At 43.4% G+C, this 27,095-nt stretch overlaps 2 protein-coding genes across 2 annotated transcripts in view; one reads left to right on the plus strand and one right to left on the minus strand.

Moving 5' to 3' along the window:
* Nucleotides 1–5,739, minus strand: part of TMEM182 (transmembrane protein 182) — a 65,623-nt gene extending 59,884 nt beyond the window's left edge. Inside the window, exons 1-2 of the mRNA XM_073664756.1 lie at nt 5,459–5,739; nt 5,258–5,360 (exon numbers count right to left, since the gene is read on the minus strand). Coding sequence (XP_073520857.1) covers nt 5,258–5,360; nt 5,459–5,593 — 238 coding nt within the window. The 5' untranslated portion in view covers nt 5,594–5,739. The remainder of the gene's footprint in view (nt 1–5,257; nt 5,361–5,458) is intronic.
* A 7,808-nt stretch (nt 5,740–13,547) lies between these two features.
* Nucleotides 13,548–27,095, plus strand: part of MFSD9 (major facilitator superfamily domain containing 9) — a 40,354-nt gene continuing 26,806 nt past the window's right edge. The window contains exon 1 of the mRNA XM_073664757.1: nt 13,548–13,739. Within this exon, the coding sequence (XP_073520858.1) occupies nt 13,665–13,739 (75 nt within the window). The 5' untranslated portion in view covers nt 13,548–13,664. The remainder of the gene's footprint in view (nt 13,740–27,095) is intronic.

Raw genomic sequence — 27,095 nt, forward strand, 5'->3', positions numbered from 1 at the left:
CTGAGAAGCACCTAAAAGTTAATAAATTTCTTGAATGTGGTTATGAGCTCTTTTGAGGGATGCAGTTTTTAAAATAGTGTCATTTTACGGTATCTTTGTCATATAGACCCCTCAAAGTTACTTCAAACGTGATGTGGTCCCTAAAAAAATGATTTTGTAAATTTTGTTGGAAAAATGATAAATCGCTGATAAAGTTTTAACCTTTCTAACTACCTAACAAAAAAAAATGTTTAAAAAATGATGTTGATGTAAAGTAGACATGTGAGAAATGTTATTTATTATATATTTTGTGATGCATAGTTTTTATTTTACTCACTTATATAGCGCCATTAACTCCACAGCGCTTCACAGACAATATTGGCACTGTCCCGGGGTTCACAATCTAAATTCCCTATCAGTATGTCTTTGGAGTGTGGGAGGAAACCGGAGAACCCAGAGGAAAACCACGCAAACATGGAGAGAACATACAAACTTTTTGCAGATGTTGTCCTTAGTGGGATTGGATTTGAACCCAGGACCCCACCGCTGCAAAGCTGCAGTGCTAACAACTGATTCTTCTGTTTAACCCCTTAATAACATCTGACGTACTAATACGCGTGTGCCCTGGGACTTAAGAGCCAGACCCATATTAGTACGTCATCGATTGTCACAGCTTACACCCGGTACTATGTGCAGGGAGCGGTCCTGCACCGCTCCCAGCACATTAACCCCTGCGATGCTGCGATCGAAGTCGATCGCAGCCGATCGCAGCATTGCGGGGGCAAGGGGAGGTGATCGCAGATACTCACCTCCTCTTCCGGCTTCCAGCGCTGTCTGCAAAGGCTTCCCGGGTGTTGCCATGATGACCCGATGTCGTCATGACAACATCCGTGTCACCAGACAGCAGGAAGATTGTTTGGACATGCGCAGTGCATCTCCAAACAATCTTCTCACTGTGCAGCGCTGATAGCCTGTATGACACAGGGATGGTGCTGCATTCCTGTGCCATGCAGGCGATCAGAGAAAAAAAAGTGAACGTCCCATAGTGGGACAAAGTAATAAAGTATAAAAACTGTCAGTAAGTGAAAAAAAAAAAAAAATTGCAAAAATATAAAAAAATAAATAAATAAAATAATCCACCAAAAATAAAAATATAATGTACCCATCAATAAATATTATTATAAAAAAAAAAAAAAAAAACAATAAAAGTACACATATTTGGTATCGCCGCGTCCGGAACAACCTGACCTATAAAACTGTCCCACTAGTTAACCCCTTCAGTGAACACGGTAAAAAAAAAAAAAAACGAAGCAAAAAACAATGCTTTATCACCATACCGCCAAATAAAAAATGGAATAACACGCGATCAAAAAGACAAATATAAATAAAAATGGTACCGCTGAAAACGTCATCTCGTCCCGCAAAAAACAAGCTGACATACAGCTCCATCAGCCGAAAAATAAAAAAGTTATAGCTCTCAGAATAAAGCTATGCTAAAAAATATTTTTTTCTATAAAATTGCTTTTATTATGTAAAAGTGCAAAACATAGAAAAACGATATAAATGTGGTACCGCTGTAAACGTAATGACCTGAAGAATAAAGCTGCCTTATCACTTTTACCACACGCGGAACAGAATAAAAAAAAAAAAACAATTCCTGAATTGTTGGTTTTTGTTTATTCTGCCTCCCAAAAATCGGAATAGAAAGCGATCAAAAAATGTCACGTGCCTGAAAATGGCACCAATAACAACGTCAACTCATCCCGCAAAAAACGAGCAGTCACAAGACTGTCTGCCAAAATCTGGAAAAATTATAGCTCTCAAAATATGGCGATGCAAAAACTAGATTTTACAAAAAATGCGTCTTTTTGTGTGTGACAGCTGTCAGTCATAAAAACCCCATATGATTCTGGTATTGCTGTAATCACACCGACCCGAAGAATAAAGTCGTCTAATCACTTATATCGCACGAGGAACGGCGTCAAAAATAAACTCTTGGGTTAGGATTGGGCTAGGGTTAGGGCTGGGTTTGGGGTTAGGGTTGTGCTAGGGTTAGGGTTGTGCTAGGGCTAGGGTTGTGCTAGGGTTAGGGTTGTGCTACGGTTAGGGTTGTGCTACGGTTAGGGCTGGGGTTGGGGTTAGGGTTGGGGTTAGGGTTGTGATGAGGTTGGGATTTTTTTCAAAAGTAAGAAAAAAGATGACGATATGGCGACTAGTGTTGAGCGCAAGTGCTCCCTACTTGAGTTTGCATCGGGTGCTCTGGTATGCATTGAGTATCGTGGGTATTTGAGTGACATGCTCGAGTCTCTGCCCCATATGCTTCGCGGCCAAAAAAACTTTACGGGGATTGCCTGCCATGCACGAGCGATCCCCGCATGGTTTGTTTTGGATGTCTAATAACCGTGAAACATGCGGAGCAGGGACTCGAGCATGTCACTCGAGCACACGCTGTACATGGTGCATACCTGAGTACCCGATGCAAACTCAAGTAGCGAGCACTTGCGCTCAAGACTAAAGACAACTTATTCAATATGATGACCTAATGTAAACAAATTCTGTGTCGTACCTCTGGGTTCAAAATGTTCACTATACACCTTAATAAAATCCTTGAGGGGTATAGTTTCCAAAATGGGGTCACTTGTGGGGGAGCTCCACTGTTTAGGCACATCACGGGCTCTCCAAACGCGACATGGTGTCCGCTAACAAATTTGAATGGAAAATCGGCTCAAATTGTTAGCGGACGCCATGTTGCGTTTGGAGAGCTACTGCGTGCACAAACATTGGAGCTCCCCCACAAGTGACCCCATTTTGGAAACTAGACCCCCCAAGGCACCTATCTAGATGCATAGTGAGCACTTGGAACCCCCAGGTGCTTCACAAATTGATTCGTAAAAATGAAAAAGTGAAAAAAAAACACTTTTTCATATTTATGAATCAATTTGCGAAACACCTGGGGGTTCCAAGTGCTCACTATGCATCTAGATAGGTGCCTTGGGGGGTCTAGTTTCCAAAATGGGGTCACTTGTGGGGGCGCTCCAATGTTTGGGCACACAGGGACTCTCCAAATGCAACATGGTATCCGCTAACAAATTGTCGGCTCAAATTGTTAGCGGACATCATGTTGCGTTTGGAGAGCCCCTGTGTGCCCAAACATTGGAGCTCCCCCACAAGTGACCCCATTTTGGAAACTAGACCCCCCAAGGCACCTATCTAGATGCATAGTGAGCACTTGGAACCCCCAGGTGCTTCACAAATTGATTCGTAAAAATGAAAGTGTTTTTTTTTTTCACTTTTTCATTTTTACGAATCAATTTGTGAAGCACCTGGGGGTTCCAAGTGCTCACTATGCATCTAGATAGGTGCCTTGGGGGGTCTAGTTTCCAAAATGGGGTCACTTGTGGGGGAGCTCCAAAGTTTGGGCACACAGGGGCTCTCCAAACGCAACTTGGTGTCCGCTAACAATTTGAGACGATTTTCCATTCAATTTGTTAGCGGATACCATGTTGCATTTGGAGAGTCCCTGTGTGCCCAAACATTGGAGCTCTCCCACAAGTGACCCCATTTTGGAAACTAGACCACCCAAGTCACCTATCTAGATGCATAGTGAGCACTTGGAACCCCCAGGTGCTTCACAAATTGATTCATAAATATGAAAAAGTGTTTTTTTTTCACTTTTTCATTTTTTCGAATTAATTTGTGAAGCACCTGGGGGTTCCAAGTGCTTACTATGCATCTAGATAGGTGCCTTGGGGGGTCTAGTTTCCAAAATGGGGTCACTTGTGGGGGAGCTCCAATGTTTGGGCACACAGGGGCTCTCCAAACACAACATGGCGTCCGCTAATTATTCAAGCAAATTTTACAATCAAAAAGTCAAATGGCGCTCCTTCCCTTCCGAGCCCTGCCATGCGCCCAAACAGTGTTTTTTCCCCACATATTGGGTATCTGCGTGCCCAGGGGAAATTGCACAACAAATTTTGGGGTCCATTTTTTCTTGTTACCTCTGTGAAAATAAAAAAAATTGGGTCTAAAGTAACATTTTTGTGAAAAAAGTTAAATGTTCATTTTTTTCTTCCACATTCAAAAAATTCCTGTGAAGCACCTGAAGGGTTAATTAAGTTCTTGAATGTGGTTTTGAGCACCTTGAGGGGTGCAGTTTTTAGAATGGTGTCACTTTTGGGTATTTTCTGTCATAAAGACATCTGAAAGTGACTTCAAATGTGATGTGGTCCCTAAAAAAATGGTTTTGTAAATTTTGTTGGAAAAATGAGAAATCGCTGGTCAAATTTTAACCCTTATAGCTCCCTAACAAAAAAACTTTTGGTTCGAAAATTGTGCTGATGTAAAGTAGACATGTGGGAAATGTTATTTATTAACTCTTTTGTGTGACATATCTCTCTGATTTTAAGGGCATAAAAATTCAAATTTTGAAAATTGCAAAATTTTCAAAATTTTCGCCAAATTTCCATTTTTTTCACAAATAAACGCAAGTGATATCGAATAAATTTTACCACAATCATGAAGTACAATATGTCACGAAAAAACAATCTCAGAATCAGGGGGATCTGTTGAAGCGTTCCAGAGTAATTACCTCATAAAGTGACAGTGGTCAGAATTGTAAAAATTGGCCTGGTCATTAACGTGCAAACCACCCTCGGGGCTTAAGGGGTTAAGGGCACACAAATTAAAAGTTTAACAATTGTGACATTTTCAAGATTTTTGCCAAATTTCCGATATTTTCCCAAATAAATGCTAAAAAATATTGACCTAAATTTACCACTACCATAAAGTACAATGCGTCGAGAAAAAACAGTCTCATAATCATTGGGACACGTTGAAGCGTTCCAGAGTTATTACCACATAAAGTGACACTGGTCAAAATTGGAAAATTTGGCCTGGTCAGGAAGGTGAAAACAGGCTTCGGAGTGAAGGCGCTAATTAATTAATTAATTCTTAGTGATTTGTACATAACACACCAATACTACTAATAATTCAAATCAGTGTCATATATTATTTATAGCTACGGATATTCTGCTAAAATCTGTTCTACATGTAAAAAAGAAGTTTGTGAAAAGAATATTTTGTGTTACTATCACTTAATTGCTATAACCCAAGAACCTGTAATATGTTCAGATCTAAACAATGCATACACACAGAAATAAAATCGTTAGCAGTAATGGAAACCATGTTTTAGGACTTTAGGGTTGTCATATGTGTAATACAATCAAATAGTATGAATATTATCCAATAAGTCAAACAGTATATAAAATATGTATCTTACTGATCCAAAAAGCAGTCATTGTGTTATTATCTGTTCCTACATCTCCATGAAACCAGCATCTCCAAAAGAAGCCTTCATGATGAAGTAAAACTGGGTCAACAACCTATGGATGACAGAAAAAAAATACATAAAATACATAATGTTTATACTACAGCAAAACAAATTACAACAGAACCCTCTGAGAATAAGAATAACACAAACCCCGTCTTGGTGTTTTGAACATTTTTCAACCTCCCTGGCAAGTAGCCAATAGTCAGATCCAAACGCCACCAAAAGGACTAAAATTCCCAAAGCACCAAAAAGGCCACCAAAAAAGATCCCAATGCTGAGCTTCATGCTTTATGTGGATATCAGGCTTTTAAATCACAAACGATCCCTTCTAGATGAGATTTTTCTCTCCTGTTTGTTACGCAGTATGTCCTCTATCAGTTTGCAGGCAGCTAACTAGTACAGTGAAATACGGGTAAGGGCTGCTATTTTGGGATTTTGATTAAGCAGCTCTGCTATGTAGCTATGACTAGGGAGTGTCCAGTCAAAAATAACTGACCTTTTTTCAGAGTCAGTGAACGGCATGAAAGCTAGTTTCACTTCATCCACTGGTAAAATACAGGTCATCCAACAATATTCATTCCTTATGAAAAACATTAAAAAATGATCAGATGTGTCAGATTCTACTCTTTACTGTTTAATTTGTCAAAATTTAACAAACTAGCAACCTGTTTCCAATATGGTACAATACAGATTGTGATGTTCCTCTACTATGCCTCCTAGAAACTTGTGAATAAATTGACAACTAGGTGTTACCATTCCACCTGTCAATAGACCATATCTTTAAACAGCCCGGGGCTCCATTCACATGACCATATTTTCAATCTGTGAAAAAAACTAAAACCTAAAGAGATGAACTGGAATATAAGTTGGTGTGCATGCAGGGTGTAAGCGCATGTTCACAGTGGCCAATAAACAGACAAAACCCAAGACAAAAACAAAATGAGCAAATAACTAAATAAATAGCAATAGTGCATGAAAACAATATCGGGTACTTAATTAACATAATTTTGATCAAAAAATGTAAAAGCCACTGTGTCAAGGTGACCCTATTAGGGACAGTCCTAACTTCTAGTATTAAAACCTCACCATATGCCAAATGACGTAAATGTGAATAAAGGCCAAGCAGGACTGAGACCGTGTGCCAAAAACTCACAGAACTCGGATCGATATTACTCAATAGGGCTATTCAAACTCTTTGTTTACACGGTCCAATTGTGCATGTGAAAAAAAAAATATAACACCATATAGTATTCTTTTCCATACTTTGAATAAGACTCACCTATTTAAGTCTGTATGCGGAAAAAAAAAATCCCATACAGATACATTGCCATTATTAACCCTTTCACCCCCGGGCCATTTTCCGTTTTTGAGTTTTTGCTTTTTGCTCCCCTTGTTCCCAGAGCCATAGCGCTTTTATTTTTTGGTCAATATGGTCGTGTGAGGGCTTACTTTTTGCAGGACGAGTTGTACTTTTCAACGCCATTACTAGTTTTACCATATCGTACACGGCAAAATGGGAAAAAAATTCCAAGCGCGGTGAAATTGCAAAAAAAGTGCAATACCACAGATGTTTTTTTTTCTTTTACCACGTTCACTGAATGCTAAAACTGACCTGCCATTATTATTCTCCAGGTCATTACGAGTTCGTAGATACCAAACATGTATAGGTTCTTTTTTATTTAAGTGGTGAAAAAAAATTCCAAAATTTGGTAAAAAAAAAAAAAAAAAATTGGTGCCATTTTCCGAGACCCGTAGCGTCTCCATTTTTTGGTATATGGGGTCAGGTGAGGGCTTATTTTTTGTGCACTGAGCTGAAGTTTTATTGATGCCATTTTGGGGTAGATCTGATGTTTTGATCGCCCGTTATTGCATTTTATTGCAATTTTGCGGCGACCAAAAAATGTAATTCTGGCGTTTAGAATTTTTTTCTCGTTACGCCGTTTACCGATCGGATTAATTCTTTTTTTATATTGATAGATAGGGCGATTCTGAACGTGGCGATACCAAATATGTGTATGTGGGTTTTTTTTATTATTATTTTATTTTGAATGGGGCGAAAGGGGGTGATTTAAACTTTTATATTTTTTAAATTTTTTAAATATTTTTTAAAACATTTTTTTTTCACTTTTTGCATGCTTCTATAGTCTCCATAGGAGACTAGAAGCAGCAACTGTCCGATCGCCTCTGCTACATACAGGGGACGAGCAGATCCCCTGCATGCAGCAGAAATGCTCCTGTGCTATGAGCGCCGACCACTAGGTGGCGCTCATAGCGACCAGCTCATGACAACCACAGTCGTCTGCTGTAGACCCTGAGTTGTCATGCCCACCCATCGGTGACCCGCGATCATGTGACGGGGTCGCCGATGGGCGGGGCTTAGGACGCACTTCCAGGAAGCGCGCATTAAATGCCCCTGTCGGAGATTGTTGCGGGCACATGTCAGCTGTAAGAATCAGCTGACATGTGCTCGGTTCAGTGCGGGCTCACCACCGGAGCCCTCACTGAACCGGGGGTGATGACACAGGGCGTACTGATATGCCCTATGTTAACCCCTTCCCGATATATGTAGTACTTCCCGATCATGACGTATATATACGTTATGGCGATCACCCGCGCACAGAGTTTCTGATTCTGACAGCTGACACCTGGCACTCCAGTGCCAAGATTGGTGCCTGCACCGCTCCCGGCACTTTAACCTCTAAATGCTGTGATCGCAGCATTTAGCAGACAAACAGAGGGAGGAAAGTCCCTCTGCTCTTGGATCAACGCCCCTGCGTGAAGTTGCGGGGCCTGATTGTTGCCATGGTAACCCGATGTCATCATGACGACATACGGGTCACCAGGCACTAGTAAGTTAGTCAGATCATGCACTGCGCATGATCTAACTAACTTGAGTCAGTGCAGTGCTGGCAGCTATAAGTCATAGCAGTGATCCTGCATTGCTATGCCTTATAACTGTGATCAAAGTGCTGAAAGTGAAAGTCACATAGTGGGACTAAAAAATAAAGTAAAAAGAAGTTGTAAAAAAAAATGTTAAAAAAATCTGAAAATAATAAAAAATATATATATTGTACCCATAAATAAATCTTTCTATGGAGAAAATAAAAAATAAAAAGTACACGTTTGGCATTGCCGTGTCCGGTACGACCGGTAATGTTCCACTAGTTAGCCCCTTCAGTGAACACTGTAAAAAAAAAAAAAGAGGCAAAAAACAATGCTTTATCATCATACTACCGAACAAAAAGTGGAATAAAACGCTATTAAAAAGACGAATGTAAATAAAAATGGTACCGCTGAAAACGTCATCTTGCAGCGCAAAAAACAAGCTGCCACACAGCTCCATCAGTGGAAAAACAAAAAAGTTATAGCTCTAAGAATAAAGCAATGCAAAAATAATTTTTTTTTTCTATAAAATAGTTTTTATTGTGTAAAAGCGACAAATCATAAAAAAAATCTTAATGTGTTTTCCCTGTAATCGTACTGACTCAAAGAATAAAGCTGCCTTATTAATTTTACCAGATGCGGAACGGCATAAAAAAAACACCCAAAAACAATTCCTGAAATGCTGGGTTTTGTTCATTGTGCCTCTCAAAAATCAGAATAGAAAGCGATCAAAAAGTGTCATGTGCCTGAAAATATTATGAATAAAAACGACAACTCGTCCTTCAAAAAACAAGCCGTCACATGACTCTGTCAGCAGAAATATGGAAAAATTACAGCTCTCAAAATATGGCAATGCAAAAACTAGATTTTGCAAAAAAAAAGGGTATTTTAGTGTGTGACAGCAGCCAAACATAAAAACCCGCTATAAATCTGGTATCGCTGTAATCGCACCGACCCGAAGAATAAAGCGATCTAATCACTTATACCGCACGAGGAACAGCGTAAAAAATAAATAAAACCAATTCTTGACCTGCTGTTGATTTGTTCATTCTGTCTTCCAAAGATCGCAGTAAGGCGCATACTTATCCAGCGCTCTGCACTGAACGCTTACACCAGGGTTTCCGTGTAAATCTCTGAAATACATGATTTAACTGCAGTTAGCGTCCACATGTTTGACATTTCTGTAGCGTTGAGAGCCCACCTAATTTACAGGTGCATGTCTCCAGATGCATGAGCTGGGCACAACATACTGGTCACAACAACATACAGGTCACTACAACGGCAGTTTGTAATTTTCACTCAGCAACATCCGCTGCTGCTTGTTTCTGGAAAACACCCATGGAGTCAAAATCGTCACTACACCTGTAGATAAATTCTCAAAAAGGTAGAATTTCCAAAATGGGGCCACTTGAGGGGGGATTCTGCTCTTCTAGCACTTAGGGGCTCTGTATATGGAGTCCACAAATTATTCTAGGAAAATTTGCGCTACAGGAGGCAAATAGCGCTCCATTCCTGCAGAGTCTCGCCATATGGCTAAACAGTACAGTACTGCCACATATGGGGTATTTCTACATTCAGCAGAATTATGGGACACATTTTGGTGCCATTTTGGTGGTTAAAATGTAATTATTTTTTCTTCACTGCCCAGTGATATAAAATGATGTGACCCACCTGTAGTGTCAATATGATCACTGCACCCATAGATGAATCCATTGGGAGGTGTAGTTTGTAAAATGGGGTCACTCATGGGGGGTTCTGCTGTTCTGGCACCTCCGGGGCTCTGCCAATGTGACATGGCACCCAAACCAGTCCAGCAAAATCTGAACTCTAATATGGCGCTTCTTCCCTTCTGAGCTTTGCACTGTGCATCAAAAGTAGTTTTCGACCACATATGGGGTATCGGCGCACTCAGAAGAAATTGCACAACAAATTTTGGGGTCTACTTTCTCCTGGTATTCTTGTGAAAATGAAAAAAATTGGGGGCTAAAACATTTTTGTGGTAAATATTTTTTTTTTCATTTTCATGGCTCAATATTATAAACTTCTGTGAAGCATCTGGCGGTTCAAGGTGCTCACCACACATCTAGAGGAGGTCCCTGAGGGGTGTAGTTTCCAGAATGGTGTCACTTGTGGGGGGTTTCCATTGTTTAGGCACATAAGGGGCTCTCCAAATGCAACATGGCATCCCTAATTGTTCCAGCAAATTTTGCATTCAAAAAGTCAAATGGCGCTCCTTCCTTTCCACTGTTCAGGCACAATAGGGGCTCTTCTAACGCGACATGGCATCCGCTAATTATTCCAGCAAGGTTTGCATTCAAAAAATCAAATGGTGTTCCTTCCTTTCCGAGCCCTGCCGTGCGCCCAAACAGTGATTTTCCCCCACATATGCAGTATGGGCGTACTCAGGAGAAATTGCACAACAAGTTTTATGGTGCAACTTCTCCTGTTACCCTTATGAAAATGCAAAATTTGGGGCTAAAATCCATTTTTGTGGGAAAAATGTGAAATTTTTATTATTATGGCTCAATGTTATAAACTTCTGTGAAGCACTTGGGGGTTCAAGGTGCTCACCACACATCTAGATAAGTTCCCTGAGGGTTTCCAAAATTGTGTCAGTTGTGGGGTATTTCCACTGTTTAAGCACATCAGGGACTCTCCAAAAGCAAAATGGCGTCCGCTAATTATTCTAGCAAATTTTACATTCAAAAAGTCAAATGGTGCTCCTTTCCTTCCAAGCCCAAACAGTGGTTTTCCCCTACATGTGGGGTATCGGTGCACTCAGGAGAAATAGCACAACAAATTTTGGGATCCCTTTTTTCCTGTTACCCTTGCAAAAATAATGCACTTTATTTTCCCTCTGTTGCCTTCGTGTTATTCTTTTCCCCTACCTTGCCTCTCTGCTCAGTCCTTTGTTTATCCCGTTATTGCCTCCAAGATTTGTATAAGCTGTCCACAATGTAACCGATTACGAAACAGAATTGCATTTTGAGCACTAGCATGGATATTCTTGGTGTTCTTATTTGGGCCACTATGTACTCATTATTTTTTAGTTTAAATTTGTATATGGAGTAGAAGGCCCTTCCTTAGCTATGTTGATGTCCTGGTTGTGTCCTTTTATTTATTATAGATTGACAGGCTGTGGATGTGAAATCTGCAGAGATGCTCAATCTATGCAGCAAATTGTGAATGAGGTTACGTAAAATGACGTAATCAGCGCTCGTACGGTACGGGCTCATTCAGACAGGCAAAGAAAATGTCCGTGAGCTGTCTGCATGCGAAACTGATAACGTGAGGACAGCACACTGACAAATTCAGGGTAATATGGCAGTCACATGAATGTTTGTACACGTAGAACCATCAGTAGATAATCACAGCGTGAACGATGATCTGTATTTCAGATGAATGGGTGCACAAAAATGTACCACATTATAACCAGTCATTACATGATAATGGCGGCTACAGCTGCAGTGGAGGACGAGGTATTTCATTTTAGGGTGTTGTGGCGCCCCTGCGGGTTCAGTCGCAACAGAGGTACTGCATCTCACCCAGAGGTGTGGTATCCCACTCTCAGGTAAGGATGGAGTACTGCCCGGGACCCAAACACCTGCATCCAACACTACACTACTCCAGACCAGCAGGAAGGGCAAGATGCGCTGCTCCTCTGCTGAGCCCTGTCCCTCGCTGGAGTGGGGGGGAACCAAGAGAGGGAGAAACATGTAGTCGGTGTGGGTGGAGGAAAAAGTTCAGGGGAGCACTTGAGAAGGAGGATATAAAAAGGGATGGAACCATCTAGAAGGGTTCCAGTCAGAGGAGGACATTGAGTGGGAGCAGGAGCTCTACCAGAGCTCTGCTCAGAAGGGTGGGCCTAGTGAGAGGCCCAGGAGGTGAGACTGACTGGAGAGAGGAGAGGAGCAGAAAGGAAGGCTCCAGAAGGGAAGAGAGGATCCTAGGGGTACGGGAAGTGCTGGAGGCCAGCCGTGCACTTGAATCTACCAGGAGTGGAAGGATCAAGCCGCAGAGGGTTCAGGCCCCTAACTAGTGAGAATTGCAACGTTCAGCTAGAAACCGGAGGCTTCTGTACTTTTAGGGTGCAGTTGCCACAGCCACAATTACATCGCCGAAAAGGTGGCCACAGAGGGTCCAGGGGACTGTAGGTCGCCCGACAAGATCCAAGGCTACCGGCTCGGGACGCTGATTGTGAAGCGCAGGGCAGGAGGGTGAGAGCCAGAGCAGGAAGACGACTGAGAAAGGCACACAGAAGGGGGTCCCTTTAGGTGCTCTTGAATTATCTGAGGGATTGCTGAACCCCTTCCTTGGTGAACACAGGACGACGTGGGCGGTTATAATCCGGAAAGTGTAACCTGAGGAACTTAACAACTGTGAGTAAACCCTGAAGACTGCACCCCACTGTCTCTGTGAATTATTAGCTGCACCATCATCCCCTGCACCACACTGCACAACAACATCTACCTCATCTATAATATCTATAATCACTGCAGCAACGCCCTGGAGCTTAGCTCTACCTGTGGAGAGCTGAACCAACTCTGCGGCATTTACAACAGCTCCAGAGGAACTGCTCCGCAGCGGCGGCTCCATATAGCTGCATACCACAGGCGGTGTCACGAACATAAACTATAAAAACTATAATCCCCTTTTTATTGACCGCCCTGGGTCACGGAGCGGGCCACTGCCACTGTGACATCCCCCAGCACCGATTGGCCCGGCTACCGAGTACCCCACGGCCCAGTGGGCGCGTTAGTGTGAAAAAGTAAATATGCTTTCATAGGGATACAGTGGGCACTGGGGTTATAATGGGGACGCTGGGGTTATAATGGGGGCACTGGGATTATAATGGGGGCGCTGGGGTTATAATGGGGGCACTGGGGTTATAATGGGGGCGCTGGGGTTATATTGGGGACGCTGGGGTTATAATGGGGGCGCTGACTTTATAATGGGGGTACTGGGGTTATAATGGGGCACTGGAGTTATAATGGGGGACGCTGGGGTTATAATTGGGGGCGCTGGGGTTATAATAGGGTGCTGGTGTTATAATGGGGGCACTGGGGTTATAATGGGGGCACTAATGGGGGCACTGGGGTTATAATGGGGGCACTGTGGCAGGTCTGCAGACTAGAGAAACATTTCTTGAGAAACTCCTTCATTATCCTTTAAAAATAAGAAATTCCATTTGTTTTTGTAACATTGCACACATCTATGATACATAGCCGCCATGATGTTATGGAGACACACAGCCGACAGGCGGCGCTACATAGCACTCAGCAACATCATTGCGCTTTGTGTATACACTACGTCACACCATCAGCACCCGGCAGGGAACTCAGCATACTGCGCATGTGCAGTAGCACTCGGCAGTTTCCGCCGGCAGATTCGGCAGGTTCCGGGTTTTCTTCTGGTTGCAGGGGTCCTGCACTGTGCAGCTACACTGCGGGGCTTCCTATACAGACGATGGAGAATGGGGGCTGCCAGTCCAAAGAGCACGCCGAATGGGCGGAGCCTGCAGCAGTGCCTACACTTGGTGGGCTTCCTAGTAAGTGACAAGTGGGTGGGGGATGAATGATACTGATATAGTCCTGTGTTTCTGCATATGGTCCCTCCGGTCCATACATTGCTACTACCTGGGCTTGTGTCATTTATGTAGCTGTAAATCATACTGCTACAAGGTTGCATGCCTACTTATACAAATATATCGATATATGTGTGTGTGTATGTGTATATATATATATATATATATATATATAATGTGTGTATATATAAATGTGTGTATATATAGATATATATAACGTGTTGATGTATGTGTGTGAATATATATAATGTATAATGTGTATATGTGTGATTATATATATGTATTTGCACTCATACAGTAGGATGCTGAATGCAATATGCCCTTTAGTGAAGCTGAAAGTCACATATAAGTGCGAGTGAAGCACAAGCTTCATTTGCAATTACCGTATGTTATGTTTTTTTCCACTGAGGCCATGTTCACACACTGCACAAATGCTGCAGTTTTTCCTCTGTAGTTCTGCTGCATTGAACTGTTCAAGCATAGTCTCAGTGATTTGAATGTGCATTTTCTGGTGCGGTCTTTTCTCCATAGGTTTCTCCGTGGAGCCTTAAAAAAAGCGCTTGTAAAAAAAAATGCAGTTATGTTTTTAACTACAAAATTAAAGCTTTTCTGTACTTAAGCACATTAAAAATGCTGTTCATTGTTGCACCAAAAACAAATCAAATATAGAGGAAAGCATTAACAGAATTCAATAATAAGAGACGATTGTTATCACGTATCACGGTGGCGGTAAAAAGCAGCAGAAAAAAAAAACGTAGCATTTGCACTAAGATTTTTTGCTTTGTGAATCTAATGATCAATCTGCATCAGGTTCCATCAGTGTTTTCAATACGTCTCCCATTGCCATGAGATGGATAGATCTGTTATCTGATCCACCATTAGGTTAGAAATAAAAACGGTACTGCAAAAATCATAGGTGTGAACTGCAACCTTTTCAGTGCTCCACATTGCTCTTCTTCCTTTCTCGCTTTTCATCAACGTAATCAATCACTGATTGCAATTCACTTCTGAGTGGACATATAGGACCCAGTTTATCAAAGCAATTTCAGCAGTATTCTGGCGTAAATCGCTTTAAAAAGTTGAAAAATTTGTGCACCACTTGTAGGATTTTTACGACTTTGGTGCCAGTTTCTCCCAGCTGCCCCAAAATGGGCAGTGCTGGGGTGGAACGGGGGTGCGACGGGGGCAGGACACCACCGGTCGTCTAATGCATAATGAGCTGTGGCGTTCCCTATGCCAGAAACTTCTCTCCAGTCAGAGATTAGGGTAAGATTTCTGATATTCTGACATGGTGCATAGAGGCGCACGCCACTCGTCAGACACTACAGATTCATTACGAGGTGCGCACCTCTTAATCAGGAGCGCCTGAAGCCAACAGGCCCTATCATCAAGACCATCGAGAAAATCGCTAGTCTTGATGAATCGGAGTCTTTAGGCTATATTCCCACGATGAGCTCTTGGTGCGTTTTTGCTACATAAACGCAGCGTCTTACTGTTCTAGCAAAGTGGATGGGATTTATAGAAACTTCATGTCCACTGCTTCTTTTCAACGCTGCGTAAACTGACCTGCGCTGCGTTTTTCAAATCCACATCATGTCAATTTCTCTTGCGGATATGCAGAGTTTTCTGTGCAAAATTTCCCCTAGACTTACATTAGATGCGAAAAATTTGCAGCAAAAAAACGCACATGGGTTTTTAATGTGTTTCAGCGAAATAAACGCATCAAAAACACATATAATGCACACCTAAGTATGTTAGAGCAAAAAAAACAGAAAGTATCAAAATCAAAGCTGCTTTTATTAAAGCATAACACAAAGCGGAAACAAAAAACACAGCATCAAAAACGCATGGTAAAAAAAGCACACAAAAAACAATGAAACAGTGAAAGTAACCTAATATAATAGGTGCAGAAATTCTGCAACATCAATAACGCACCAAAAGCTCATCGTGGGACGTAGCCTTACTGTTTACCATGCCAGTCAAACTGGAAATATTGCATGCACAGGCCAAACTTGATAAACCCGTGTAGAGAATGTTCTCTTTACCGCATGTTGACATACCGGTAGCTTGTTCCTTTTTGTATTATAAAGATTTTTCCTCTGAGCAGTGTATTTTGGCAAATACTTGCATTATAAGTCCCAGTGAACATCTGATTTGTACCAATAAAGCTCAAGTAGAATATGAGAAAATGTAGCTTTAAATAAATAATATTCAAATTATTACTAACCTCCAATATAACTTCAAGGATATATACATGATTGTTGCATTCCTACATGACACTAGTCAGGGGCGGTCATACCATTAGTTACCTGTGCATCTGCACATGGACGCAAGAGGTAAGGGGCCCCACTTCTACCTCCAAAGTAGGTGAAATTGGGCATTATGATCTATTGGATTGCAAAGGGCCCACATACTGTTCTTGCACAGGGGCCCGCTTTTGTCTGTGTTCACGTCTGATCCTAGTCATACCCTATCCCAGAGCTGGAAAAAGTGATTGGGTCAGCCAAAAGTCTGAAAACAGTGGCCCACGGGCCGCACCATGCCTTCACCCGTTGCCCGTCCACCACCGCCCTCTTCTATATGTCACCGTTATCTTCATCCTCAGGATGCAGACAGTGGTGAATATATTGGTAGAGGACGGAGTCACTGGATCCTTCTTCCACCAATCACCATGTGAGACAGCAGACGCAATGTAAGGGCATCTGCTGTAAGGAGAGTCAGTGCACCAGAGCAGAGCGCCAAACAAACGGGAGCCAGGTGAGCATGTGTTTGTTTTTTTATATATGTGTACAGGATGTTTGCATGTATATAGAGGGGCTATGTGGGGGCTCACATTGTATATAGAGGGGCTATGTAGGGGTTCATACAGTATATAGGAGGATATGTGGGGACTCATACTGTATATATATGGGGCTATGTGGGGGCTCATACTGTATATATGGGGTGTAGAGATCTGAGGTTGTGGGTTGTAAGTAATCACCTAGGCAGGTAAACGATGCAACAATATTTTATTGATCACAGCCATGGTAATAAAACAATTCCAGGTAAATGGCCAAAATCGAGTTCTCTCAGTCCTCAAATTCCCAATCTGGGTTCAGTAGTTCCACTGACTTTGTATAAGGCCATAATCACTGTCTCCCAACTTTTGGTTGGGCCACAGATTTCGTATCTCCAGCCAGTATAGTCTGTAGCCACAGTCCATGATCCTCTAGACGGCAGATAAAACGATGAAAGCACAGGTATCCAGTAGCAGCAGTCCTTTTAAGAAAGTGTAAATCCAAACAACATAATCCATAATGGTAACATGTTCATCCATTCATCCTTCCAAGTCCACAGTCTCCATCCTCTTCCTTCAATCCTTCCACCCAACTCTCTAAAACATGTCTCCACTTTCTTCCACTGGGATCAGTCCACTCCCAGGTCAGAAGTGATCACACCCTTCCCCTTAAACATTCACTGTTCGCTAAAACAATGAAGAATATTCTAGAAACCTTCATCTGAGACTGCATGTAAGACCCCTGTGGTGACGGCTCCACTGTGTCCACAATCCACACACACACACAATGAGACCATTGGCTGTTGGAACAATGAACTCTTGAGATAAAGATGAGATTAGTGGAATGCTGGACATTTTACAAGTGAATCTTACATAATGACAAGTAAGCAGAACTATATAAAACATAACAAGTAAATCGCTAATAAAACACAATAATAATATTGACAAAAATGGTGGTCCGTTGCTGGAAAAGTATCATAGTCTTTAGTAAGTGGGCAGCTCCTCACATACCTCTCCCACTTTTTCAGCACGGACACGAATGTAAGAGATCTCTCCTTTATGAGAACGAAACTTTGTATCATCCAGTTTCCTCAAAGCATATTCCATGTCATTCTTGTGAATATACTCCACAGTCCCCATTCCACCCTGGTATACGTCAATGTAATAGACATCTCCAGCTTCTCTCATATGGTCTTTCAGATCCTGCCAACTTCCCGATGGGGAAAGCCCTGAGACGAGGACTCTGTATTTAGTTCGCTGGATCAGGGGTCTGTCCCTTCCACAGGGTCCTCCATATCCTCCCCCTGATCCCCAGTTTGTCCTGGGAAACTCCACCCGTGCCCGATGAGGACCAAACTTGTATCCATTGCGACCAACCCCAGAGTGCTGACACCCAGTTAGGGGGATGGTCACTTGGCGGCCTGGTAAATAGTGTTCTGGGGGGACAATACCTGGGCTGACCAGAGTGATGGTAGAACCAGTGTCCCGAAGTCCCTGGCCCTCCTCCCTGATGTCATTTCCCTCCCCCAGGTCACATTCGTTCATGGTAGCAGTTATTGTATTTTGTGTATTACTCACCACAGGTGGGGGGTTAGTCTGCAGATAGTGCCGCTCCCTCTCGGCTGAAGCATTGAGAACCGGTCTTTGGCTTTGGGTTACGACATTTGCCCAGTGGCACACCAGTCCTCGTCCTAGGTTGTGATGTGGGCTAGAACGTTCCCAGCATTCCCTGGCAAAATGCCCCATGCGTCCACAGTTATGGCAGTTAAGCCTTACTCGCCCCAACACGGGCCTTACTTGGGGGCTTGGGCAAAGTCCCCCTCTTTGTGAAGTCCAAACTCCCTGCCGTTCCTCCTCTGGCCAGTCCATGGGTTTCAATGGCCTCCCTGTAAGCTCCTGTTCCCGACTCACTGGGGCTGTACTTCCACGTTGCCCTGGTCGATTAGCAGACCAATCAGCCAATCTTGCAGCCTCATCCAGGCTGAGTGGTTTTCTATCTGCCACCCATTCTTTTTCAATTACCTGGGAGCTTTGACATAAATTGTTCCAGCACGATTATATCCATTACATGTTCTGCTTCCTGAGCCCTCAGTCCTTCTATCCACCGAGTACTTGCCGTACGTAGTGTGTTGGCAAACTCCCGATGTGCGTGTGCAGCGGGCTTGTCAGTCTCCCGAAACTTCCTCCGGTAGGTTTCCGGCGTGACCGTATACCTCTCTAGTAATGCGCTGCGAATGGTAGAGTAACATCTCTTATCCCCAGAAGACAAGTTATTAAAAGCTTCTCTTGCTTTTCCGGTCAGGCCAACACTCAAAAATCTGGGCCAGTCACTGACTGATACCTCATGCAGCAAACAGAGGTTCTCAAATAACCGGAGATGTTCATTAATATCCGAGGTGTCCTCATTGAACTGTGGTATATCCCGGTACCTTAAAGATGCGGGCCCCTCTCTCCTGTTATCCACTGTCCTCTGCGATGGGGCGGATTGGGGTACTGCTACATGCACACCCAGATATTTGCTTAACACTACCACCTGCTCTATCTCCGTAGCCCGATCTCCTAGCGCGTCCAGCATCCGCCTCAACTCAGTCGGTCGATCCTTCACCATCTGGATGACAGCCCTAGGCTGTTGTCCCTCATCCACATCTGAACTGACCTCCTCATGTGGTTGTTCCTGGTCCCAATCGTCCAAGCGTTGCATTAGGGTCGCCCGATTGTCCTTCGGCAACCACTCTAGTTGTCTCTCAGAGCAAAGGGCTCTCAGCGCCTCTTTCTTGAGCCTCTTTTAGATGGAGTCTGCCATTTCTTCTGCCAAGTCACCTCTCAGTAACTTTCCCTGGTATGTTGTCCAGAGATAGGTGATCCCACCGCTTGCCACCACTTGTAGAGATCTGAGGTTGTGGGTTGCAAGTAATCACCTAGGCAGGTTAACGATGCAACAATATTTTATTGATCACAGCCATGGTAATAAAACAATTTCAGGTAAATGGCCAAAATCGAGTTCTCTCAGTCCTCAAATTCCCAATCTGGGTTCAGTAGTTCCACTGGCTTTGTATAAGGCCATAATCACTGTCTCCCAACTTTTGGTTGGGCCACAGATTTCGTATCTCCAGCCAGTATAGTCTGTAGCCACAGTCCATGATCCTCTAGACGGCAGATAAAACGATGAAAGCACAGGTATCCAGTAGCAGCAGTCCTTTTAAGAAAGTGTAAATCCAAACAACATAATCCATAATGGTAACATGTTCATCAATTCATCCTTCCAAGTCCACAGTCTCCATCCTCTTCCTTCAATCCTTCCACCCAACTCTCTAAAACATGTCTCCACTTTCTTCCACTGGGATCAGTCCCCTCCCAGGTCAGAAGTGATCACACCCTTCCCCTTAAACATTCAATGTTCGCTAAAACAATGAAGAATATTCTAGAAGCCTTCATCTGAGACTGCATGTAAGACCCCCTGTGGTGACGGCTCCACTGTGTCCACAATCCACACACACACACAATGAGACCATTGGCTGTTTGAACAATGGACTCCTGAGATAAAGATGAGATTAGTGGAATGCTGGACATTTTACAAGTGAATCTTAAGCCCCCGTCTCACATAGCGATATCGCTAGCGATATCGCTGCTGAGTCACGGTTTTGGTGACTCACCAGCGACCTCACCAGCGATGTCGCTGTGTGTGACACTTTGCAGCGATCAGGCCCCTGCTGTGAGGTCGCTGATCGTTGCAAAGTGTCCTGGACCATTTTTTGGTCGTTAGCCTCCCGCTGGCCAGCACACATCGCTGTGTGTGACCAGCGGGACCAACGATCTGGCTGGTAACTATGGTAAACATCGGGTTACTAGGGGCACGCGCGCACTTAGTAACCCGCTGTTTACCATGGATACCACTCTGCTACGGTGCACGGAGGCTCCCGCGCACCGTAGCAGAGTGGTATCCATGGTAAACAGCGGGTTACTAGGGGCACACGCGCGCTTAGTAACCCGATGTTTACCATAGTTACCAGCCTGCTCCTGCTTGCAGCAGGCTGGTAACGGGAGCAGGACATCGTGGAACGATTCTTTCCACGATATCGCTGCTCCCCTGATCGCTGGTGAGCCTGCCTGTTTGACAGCTCACCAGCGATGTATTAGCGATGCAGCAACGATCCCTGACAGGTCGTATCGTTGTCGGGATCGCTGCTGCATCGCTTAGTGTGACGGGGCCCTTACATACTGACAAGTAAGCAGAACTATATAAAACATAACAAGTAAATCACTAATAAAACACAATAATAATATTGACAAAAATGGTGGTCCGTTGCTGGAAAAGTATCATAGTCTTTAGTAAGTGGGCAGCTCCTCACCTGGGGCTATGTGGTGGCTCATACTGTATATAAGTGGGGTGTGGGGGGAACTCATACTGTATATAGGAGGATATGTGGAGGCTCATACTATATATAAGGGGGCTATGTGGGGGCTCATACTATATATAAGGGGGCCATGTGGGGGCTCATACTGTATATATGGGGCTATGTAGGGGCTCATACTGTATATAAGGGGGCTATGTAGGGGCTTATACTGTATATAGGAGGTTATATGGGGGATCATACTGTATTTAGGAGGTTATATGGGGGTTCATACAGTATATAGGAGGCTAAGTGGGGGCTCATACTGTACTGTATATATGGGGCTATGTGGGGGCTCATACTGTATATATGGGGCTATGTGGGGGGCTCATACTGTATATAAGTGGGGTATGGGGGGCTCATACTATATATCAGGGGGCATGTGGGGGCTCATACTGTATATATAGGGCTATGTGGGGGCCCATATTGTATATAAGTGGGGTATGGGGGGACTCATACTGTATATAGGAGGGTATGGGGGGACTCATACTGTATATATGGGGCTATGTGGGAGCTCATACTGTATATATGAGGCTATGTAGGGGCTCATACTGTATATAAGGGGGCTATGTGGGGCTCATACTGTATATAAGTGGGGTATAGGGGGCTGATACTTTATATAGGAGGCTATGTGGGGCTTATACTGTATCTAGGAGGTTATGTGTGGGATCATCCTGTAGATAGGGGGTTATGTGGGGGCTCATACTGTATTTAGGAGGCTAAGAGGGGGCTCATACTGTATTTTGGAGGCTAAGTGGGGGCTCATACTGTATATAAGGGGCTATGTGGGGGCTCATACTGTATATAAGGAGGCTCATACGGTATATAAGGGGGCTATGTGGTGGCTCATACTGTATATGTGGGGCTATGTGGGGGCTCATACTGTATATGTGGGGCCTATATGGGGGCTCATACTGTATATTTCCCTGTCAATGCATCAGGTTCATCAGGGACCCCATACATAATTGTAAAAAAATCTAAATAAAGTGACCTAAATATACAATAAGAAGATTGATCTCAGTACCACACTACTACTCGGACATCTGCTATCAATCCATTTATCTCTGAACTTGTTACCCACGTGACTACACAATTTGTATATTCAGGATGTGAGACCCTGCATATGTGTATGTATCTTCATACTTCTGAGAGTGGATTCATTGGGCTGATTCAACAAAGCTTTCACTCCAGAAAGCTGCTTTGAAAAGTTGCAAAATGTTAGCGCGACTGAGAGTTGCACAAAACACTTTGCGACTTTTGGCATTTCTACATGAGTTTGAATCAGCCCCTGCCTGTATGGGTGGGGGTGGAGAGGATTCAGGGCGGGATGGGTGCGTGACCACGCACACCCATCAAAGTCATCAAATGTGCCATTGTTTTGTATGCCAGAAATGCTCGGTCCGAGGAAAAAGTCTGACATGGGCACAGCCCCATAGACTAACATTAGTTCGAGTGTGATCCAATGTTTTGTCGGATTGCACTCGGACCGAAAATACGGCCATGTACATGAGCCCTTAGACTGGAGCATCAATGTGCAGGAAGAGTATAATCATTTGGTAAATGGACCTGAATGCTGGAACCTGAGGATAACAATCTCTCTGGCTTTTCCTAGCAATATTGCATATTACATTATTACAGATGTTTTGATTTGTGAATATAGTTATACTTCTAGTAAACTACTTTGTTTTCCTGTTTAGGATGCTAAAGTAATAAAATAAAACATATTTCTTTTAAAAGGTTATATATTTTCTTCCCTTTTTAAAACATTGATGACATTATTTAGAAAGTGAACTGCAGCTACATTTAGTTGTCAGCTGCTCTAGCTGACTCCCTAACCATTTGCCGCAGAAATACCAGCCGTGGAATCCCAGGACACCACCAGCTCCACTTTTAACAAGGCATAGAAATAGTTTTGAAGTTTGCTGTGTGTGCATTGTGTTCTGCAATGAGAGAGCACATGATTCTCATGTTACATTGTCATACAAAGTAACGTATGTGAATCCAGTGTAAATGACTGCAGAACATGCACCAAATCATGCAGGACGTTATGGTTCCTGAGCCCAAATTCCACAAGTGAGTGTTCATTTTGTTTGCTACCCAAGAGGGAAAAGGACTTAGGCCATGTTAACATGTTGGGTATTTGGTCAGTATTTGTAAGCCAAAACCAGGAGAGGAACAATCAGAGGAAAAGTAGAATAGAAACACGTCACCACTTCTGTATTTATCACCCACTCCTGGTTTTGACTTACAATTAGGGCTTGCTCAGACTGGCGTATAACTGGGAAAAGTGCTATCTGGTCAATTATACAAATGACATTCTGATCAGAGTGTGAGTATAGCGTGATCCGATTCTTTTGGATGCAGAGTAGTCCATCGAAATTGGACTGCACTCAGATGTCATCCGAGTGCAGTCCGATGTTTTTGACAAACTCATTGACTTGCATGGCAGAGTGCGATCCAAATATCAGATCAAACTCGCACATGTTGTAATTTTTTTCCCTGGACAGGCTTGGTCCGAGGAAAAAAATCAGACATGTGCACGGCCCCATGGAATAACATTGATCCGAATGTGATCCAATGTTTTGTCAGATCGCACTGGGACAGAAAATATGGTCGCCTGTTCCTGCCCTTTAACACAGTTTATTTGGTACGTGTGCTATCTGTTATTTTTGCTGATAGATTACGAACCTATTACAATGAATGTGTCCTTTCACATTACTTTTTTTGCTAATAGTCCACAATAAAAAAAACAGACATGTCCTACATTGATCCATGTTACTGATCTAACGCTCCAGTCCAAGTCAATGGCCTTATTCATCACATCTGCATCTCTGTTCAATGGATAGGAGAAGCAAAAAAATGTTTTTCTTCATAGGAACAAAGATTGCAAAAACTAATACACAAGCCAAAAATGGGTCCAGCATACTGGAAAAAGCACTGACAATTTTTCACATATGAGAAAAAACCTAATGTGTGAAGCTGAACTGAGGCCGTACCAAATATGTTTAACCATAAAAAAAAAATATGTAAAATCATTTTGAATGGAAAATATTTTTTATCTGTTTGAGTGTTATTTTTTTACCTGATACATTTTTTTTTTTTATCCAACCATAAATAAAATGTTCCAGTCCTAAGATAATCTTATAATTGTGCCCCAGTGTAATGGCTGTGTCTGACTGTGAAACAACAGGTCAGATAAACCATAGCTACTGGCCAGGAGAGGAAGCAAAAGAGTATACAGACATTACAGCAGGGGATCACAGCTGATTCTTTCTTTGCAGTAAAACTTTGTTTAAAAACAGGCAGAGAAATGTTTACAAAAAGAATCAGCTGTGATCTCCTGCTGTCCTGTCTGTATACTCTTTTGCTTTCTCCCCTGCCCAGGAGCTGTGGTATGATCAGCCCATGTTCCGGCACGGTCAGACACAGCCATTACACAGTACACAGCAGGAACACATTTATAAGATTATCTCAGCACAGGAACATTTTATTTAAATACATTCAATTGTGGAAATTATTATTATTCCAAGATCTATTGATTAAAATCAACTTTTGTTCGTGGCACAACCCTTTTAAGTAAATTAGACTACTTGCGTTATTCATTGCCTTTTTATCTCCTTTTTGATCCTTCGGTTTTTTTGTCTCTTATTGGTGTGTCATATTTTTAACAAAGCTGCTTTATTTTTTATACTACATCGTATTGGGCTTTGACAAAACGTTATTGATACTGTCATGTGCGGATTAAGTGTGTTTTTGATGTGATTCCGCTGCGGTAATGCACATAAAACTCAGCATACCGCCAAGAGAAATTGACATGCTGTGGATTTGAAACACGCAGCGCAGGTCAGTTTACGCAGAGTAAAAAAGCAGCACAGTGGGCTTGAGACTTCTATAAATCCCATCCACTGTGCTGGAACTTTAAGACTTTGCGATTTTGATGTAGCAGAAATATTCTGCGTCAAAAAAACATCGATATCACAGAGGTAAATTTGGTTACTTGCTTTTTTTTTACATGCATTTCTATTGCATTTTTGACATGTCATGTGTGTGTGCCATGTTTTAAATAAAGATGCTTTATTTTTGATAAGTTGTGATAGTTGCCTTTGACAATACTTTATTGATCCAGGCATGTGCAGATTGCATGTGTGACGCCCAGCTGCGCTTGGTATCACAGATCCTAGAAGAGTGCATTGATGGATTCCTCCACAAGAGGCCCCCATAAACATTCACACATCTCCACCTTCCACCTCAGACCAGCAGAGGGAGCCCGTTAGGGATATAAATAGGGAAGGTGGAGCCAGGCAGTTCAGTTCCTCTGGAGAGTTCAGCAAGTGCAGGTCTGAATGCAGAGTAGAGCTCGGTTCAATTGTAGCTCAGCATAGTGAGCTTTAGGTGTGGCGGCACCATAAGATCGGTGAAGCGCGGCAAGCTGCCGTTAGTGTGTATATCCTAGTGAGGGCCCGAGTAGGCCGAAGGCGAGTGGAGAGTTAGTACGTAGGGGGCAGTGGAGCTTACCCAGCTCACCCCGAATAATTTACCGGACACCGGGTCCAAAGCTTACCGGGATCTCTATGACCCAGTAAGGCCTAACTGGAATCCCTGGAGGACTACAAGTCCCAGGATCGTTAAAGTGCTGATACGTAACAGAGCCGGGAGACACATAGGCCCCGCAAGCTGAGGAGTGTGTATTCCAAGGAAAGGCCCTACCACAAGGTCAGCCAGCGCAGGACAGAGACAAAGTTAGGCCTAGCTCCAGGCAGGTCAGAAACTTACTACGCAGAGGCAAGTAACAACTTGCAAAAGTCAAAATAAAGGTAGCACTCACCGATAGTTCCAAAGATGTCTTTTATTTGTACTCACAGTACATATTAACTTGCGGCATCGGACGGAGGTTCCTGAGGGTGTGCGGGGGAGTGAGAGAGAGGACAAAGTTAGGCCTAGCTCCAGGCAGGTCAGAAACTTACTACGCAGAGGCAAGTAACAGGAGACCCTACACCCGCTCATTGGGGAGGATCCTGATATGCACCCTTCACCCTGCAGTGCTCCGGGATATGCTTGAATTTCCACCAGTAAAGGTACTGAAGTGACTATCGTGTCTGTCCCTGTTCTTGCTCTGACCCGGCTGGGTCTCACCTGTCCTGCATCCCCTTTTCCGTACGCTGCCCTGAGGCCTAGCTCCACCTGTGGGGAGCTATACCATCGAGCTGCCTTATCATCGGCCTCAGTGGACTGCGCAGCGCTGGTGATTCTCACCAGAAGCCACAGGTGACGTCACAAACTTTTATAAAACTAAGAAACCTATAATTAACAAATATCCCCCCTTTTTAAAGAGTGACCCCAGGGTACGGACCCGGGAGTCGACCACCGCGACATCCCTAAGGCCAGGCAAAGGCCCGGGTACCGAGTCATCCCCATCCCCTGGGCTAGTCACATGCATTTTTTACCTGTGCATTTTTCACATTTAATACAATTCATGGAAAATCCGCACCTAAAACTCAGCAGATGAGTTTGCACAGCATGGGTATGAGATCTCTATAAATCCCATCCATTTTGCTGGAACTATAAGTTGCTGCATTTGTGATCACCAAAAGCCTTAGGCTATGTGCACACGGACCAGAGCCTGCTGTGGCCCTGACACTCCGGAAGAGTTGCCGGCGGCTTCCGCTCCTGTTATGCATATGAGCGGCGCCATTTTTTTTTTATTCACCTGCGGACTTTCCTCAAAGAGGTTAGGTCTATGGGGAATGCCCGCATGCGGACCCGCAAGAGAGATTGACATGCTGCGGTCTGGAAAGACGCACCGCATGTCATTTTCTGCGGGTGATCTTCAGGTGCCCAGATACACATAGTGGATGGGATTTCTAGAAATCCCATCCACTATGCTGTAACATCTGGCTGGTGCATCAAACCCGCAGCGGCTTCGGATCGTCTGCACATACCCTTATAGTCTGTCCGAGTTAGGTCGGATTTACACATACACGTGCCTCCTGACTATAGGCATATATGAGGCTGTCATGTTCAGGTCAGAAGTCCTGGAGCCGTTCCATACATTAAAACCAGAACATACAGATGTGTGAATCCAGCCTTAGATGACAGGCAGCCTACTAGGCTATGTCTCTGGTATGGCATAATAGGCAGGTACTGATGGAAATT

The sequence above is a fragment of the Phyllobates terribilis genome, unplaced genomic scaffold (genome assembly GCF_046119375.1).
Source record: "Phyllobates terribilis strain yellow unplaced genomic scaffold, ASM4611937v1 Scaffold_2__4_contigs__length_985480577, whole genome shotgun sequence".
NCBI classification, from domain to species: Eukaryota; Metazoa; Chordata; class Amphibia; order Anura; family Dendrobatidae; genus Phyllobates; species Phyllobates terribilis.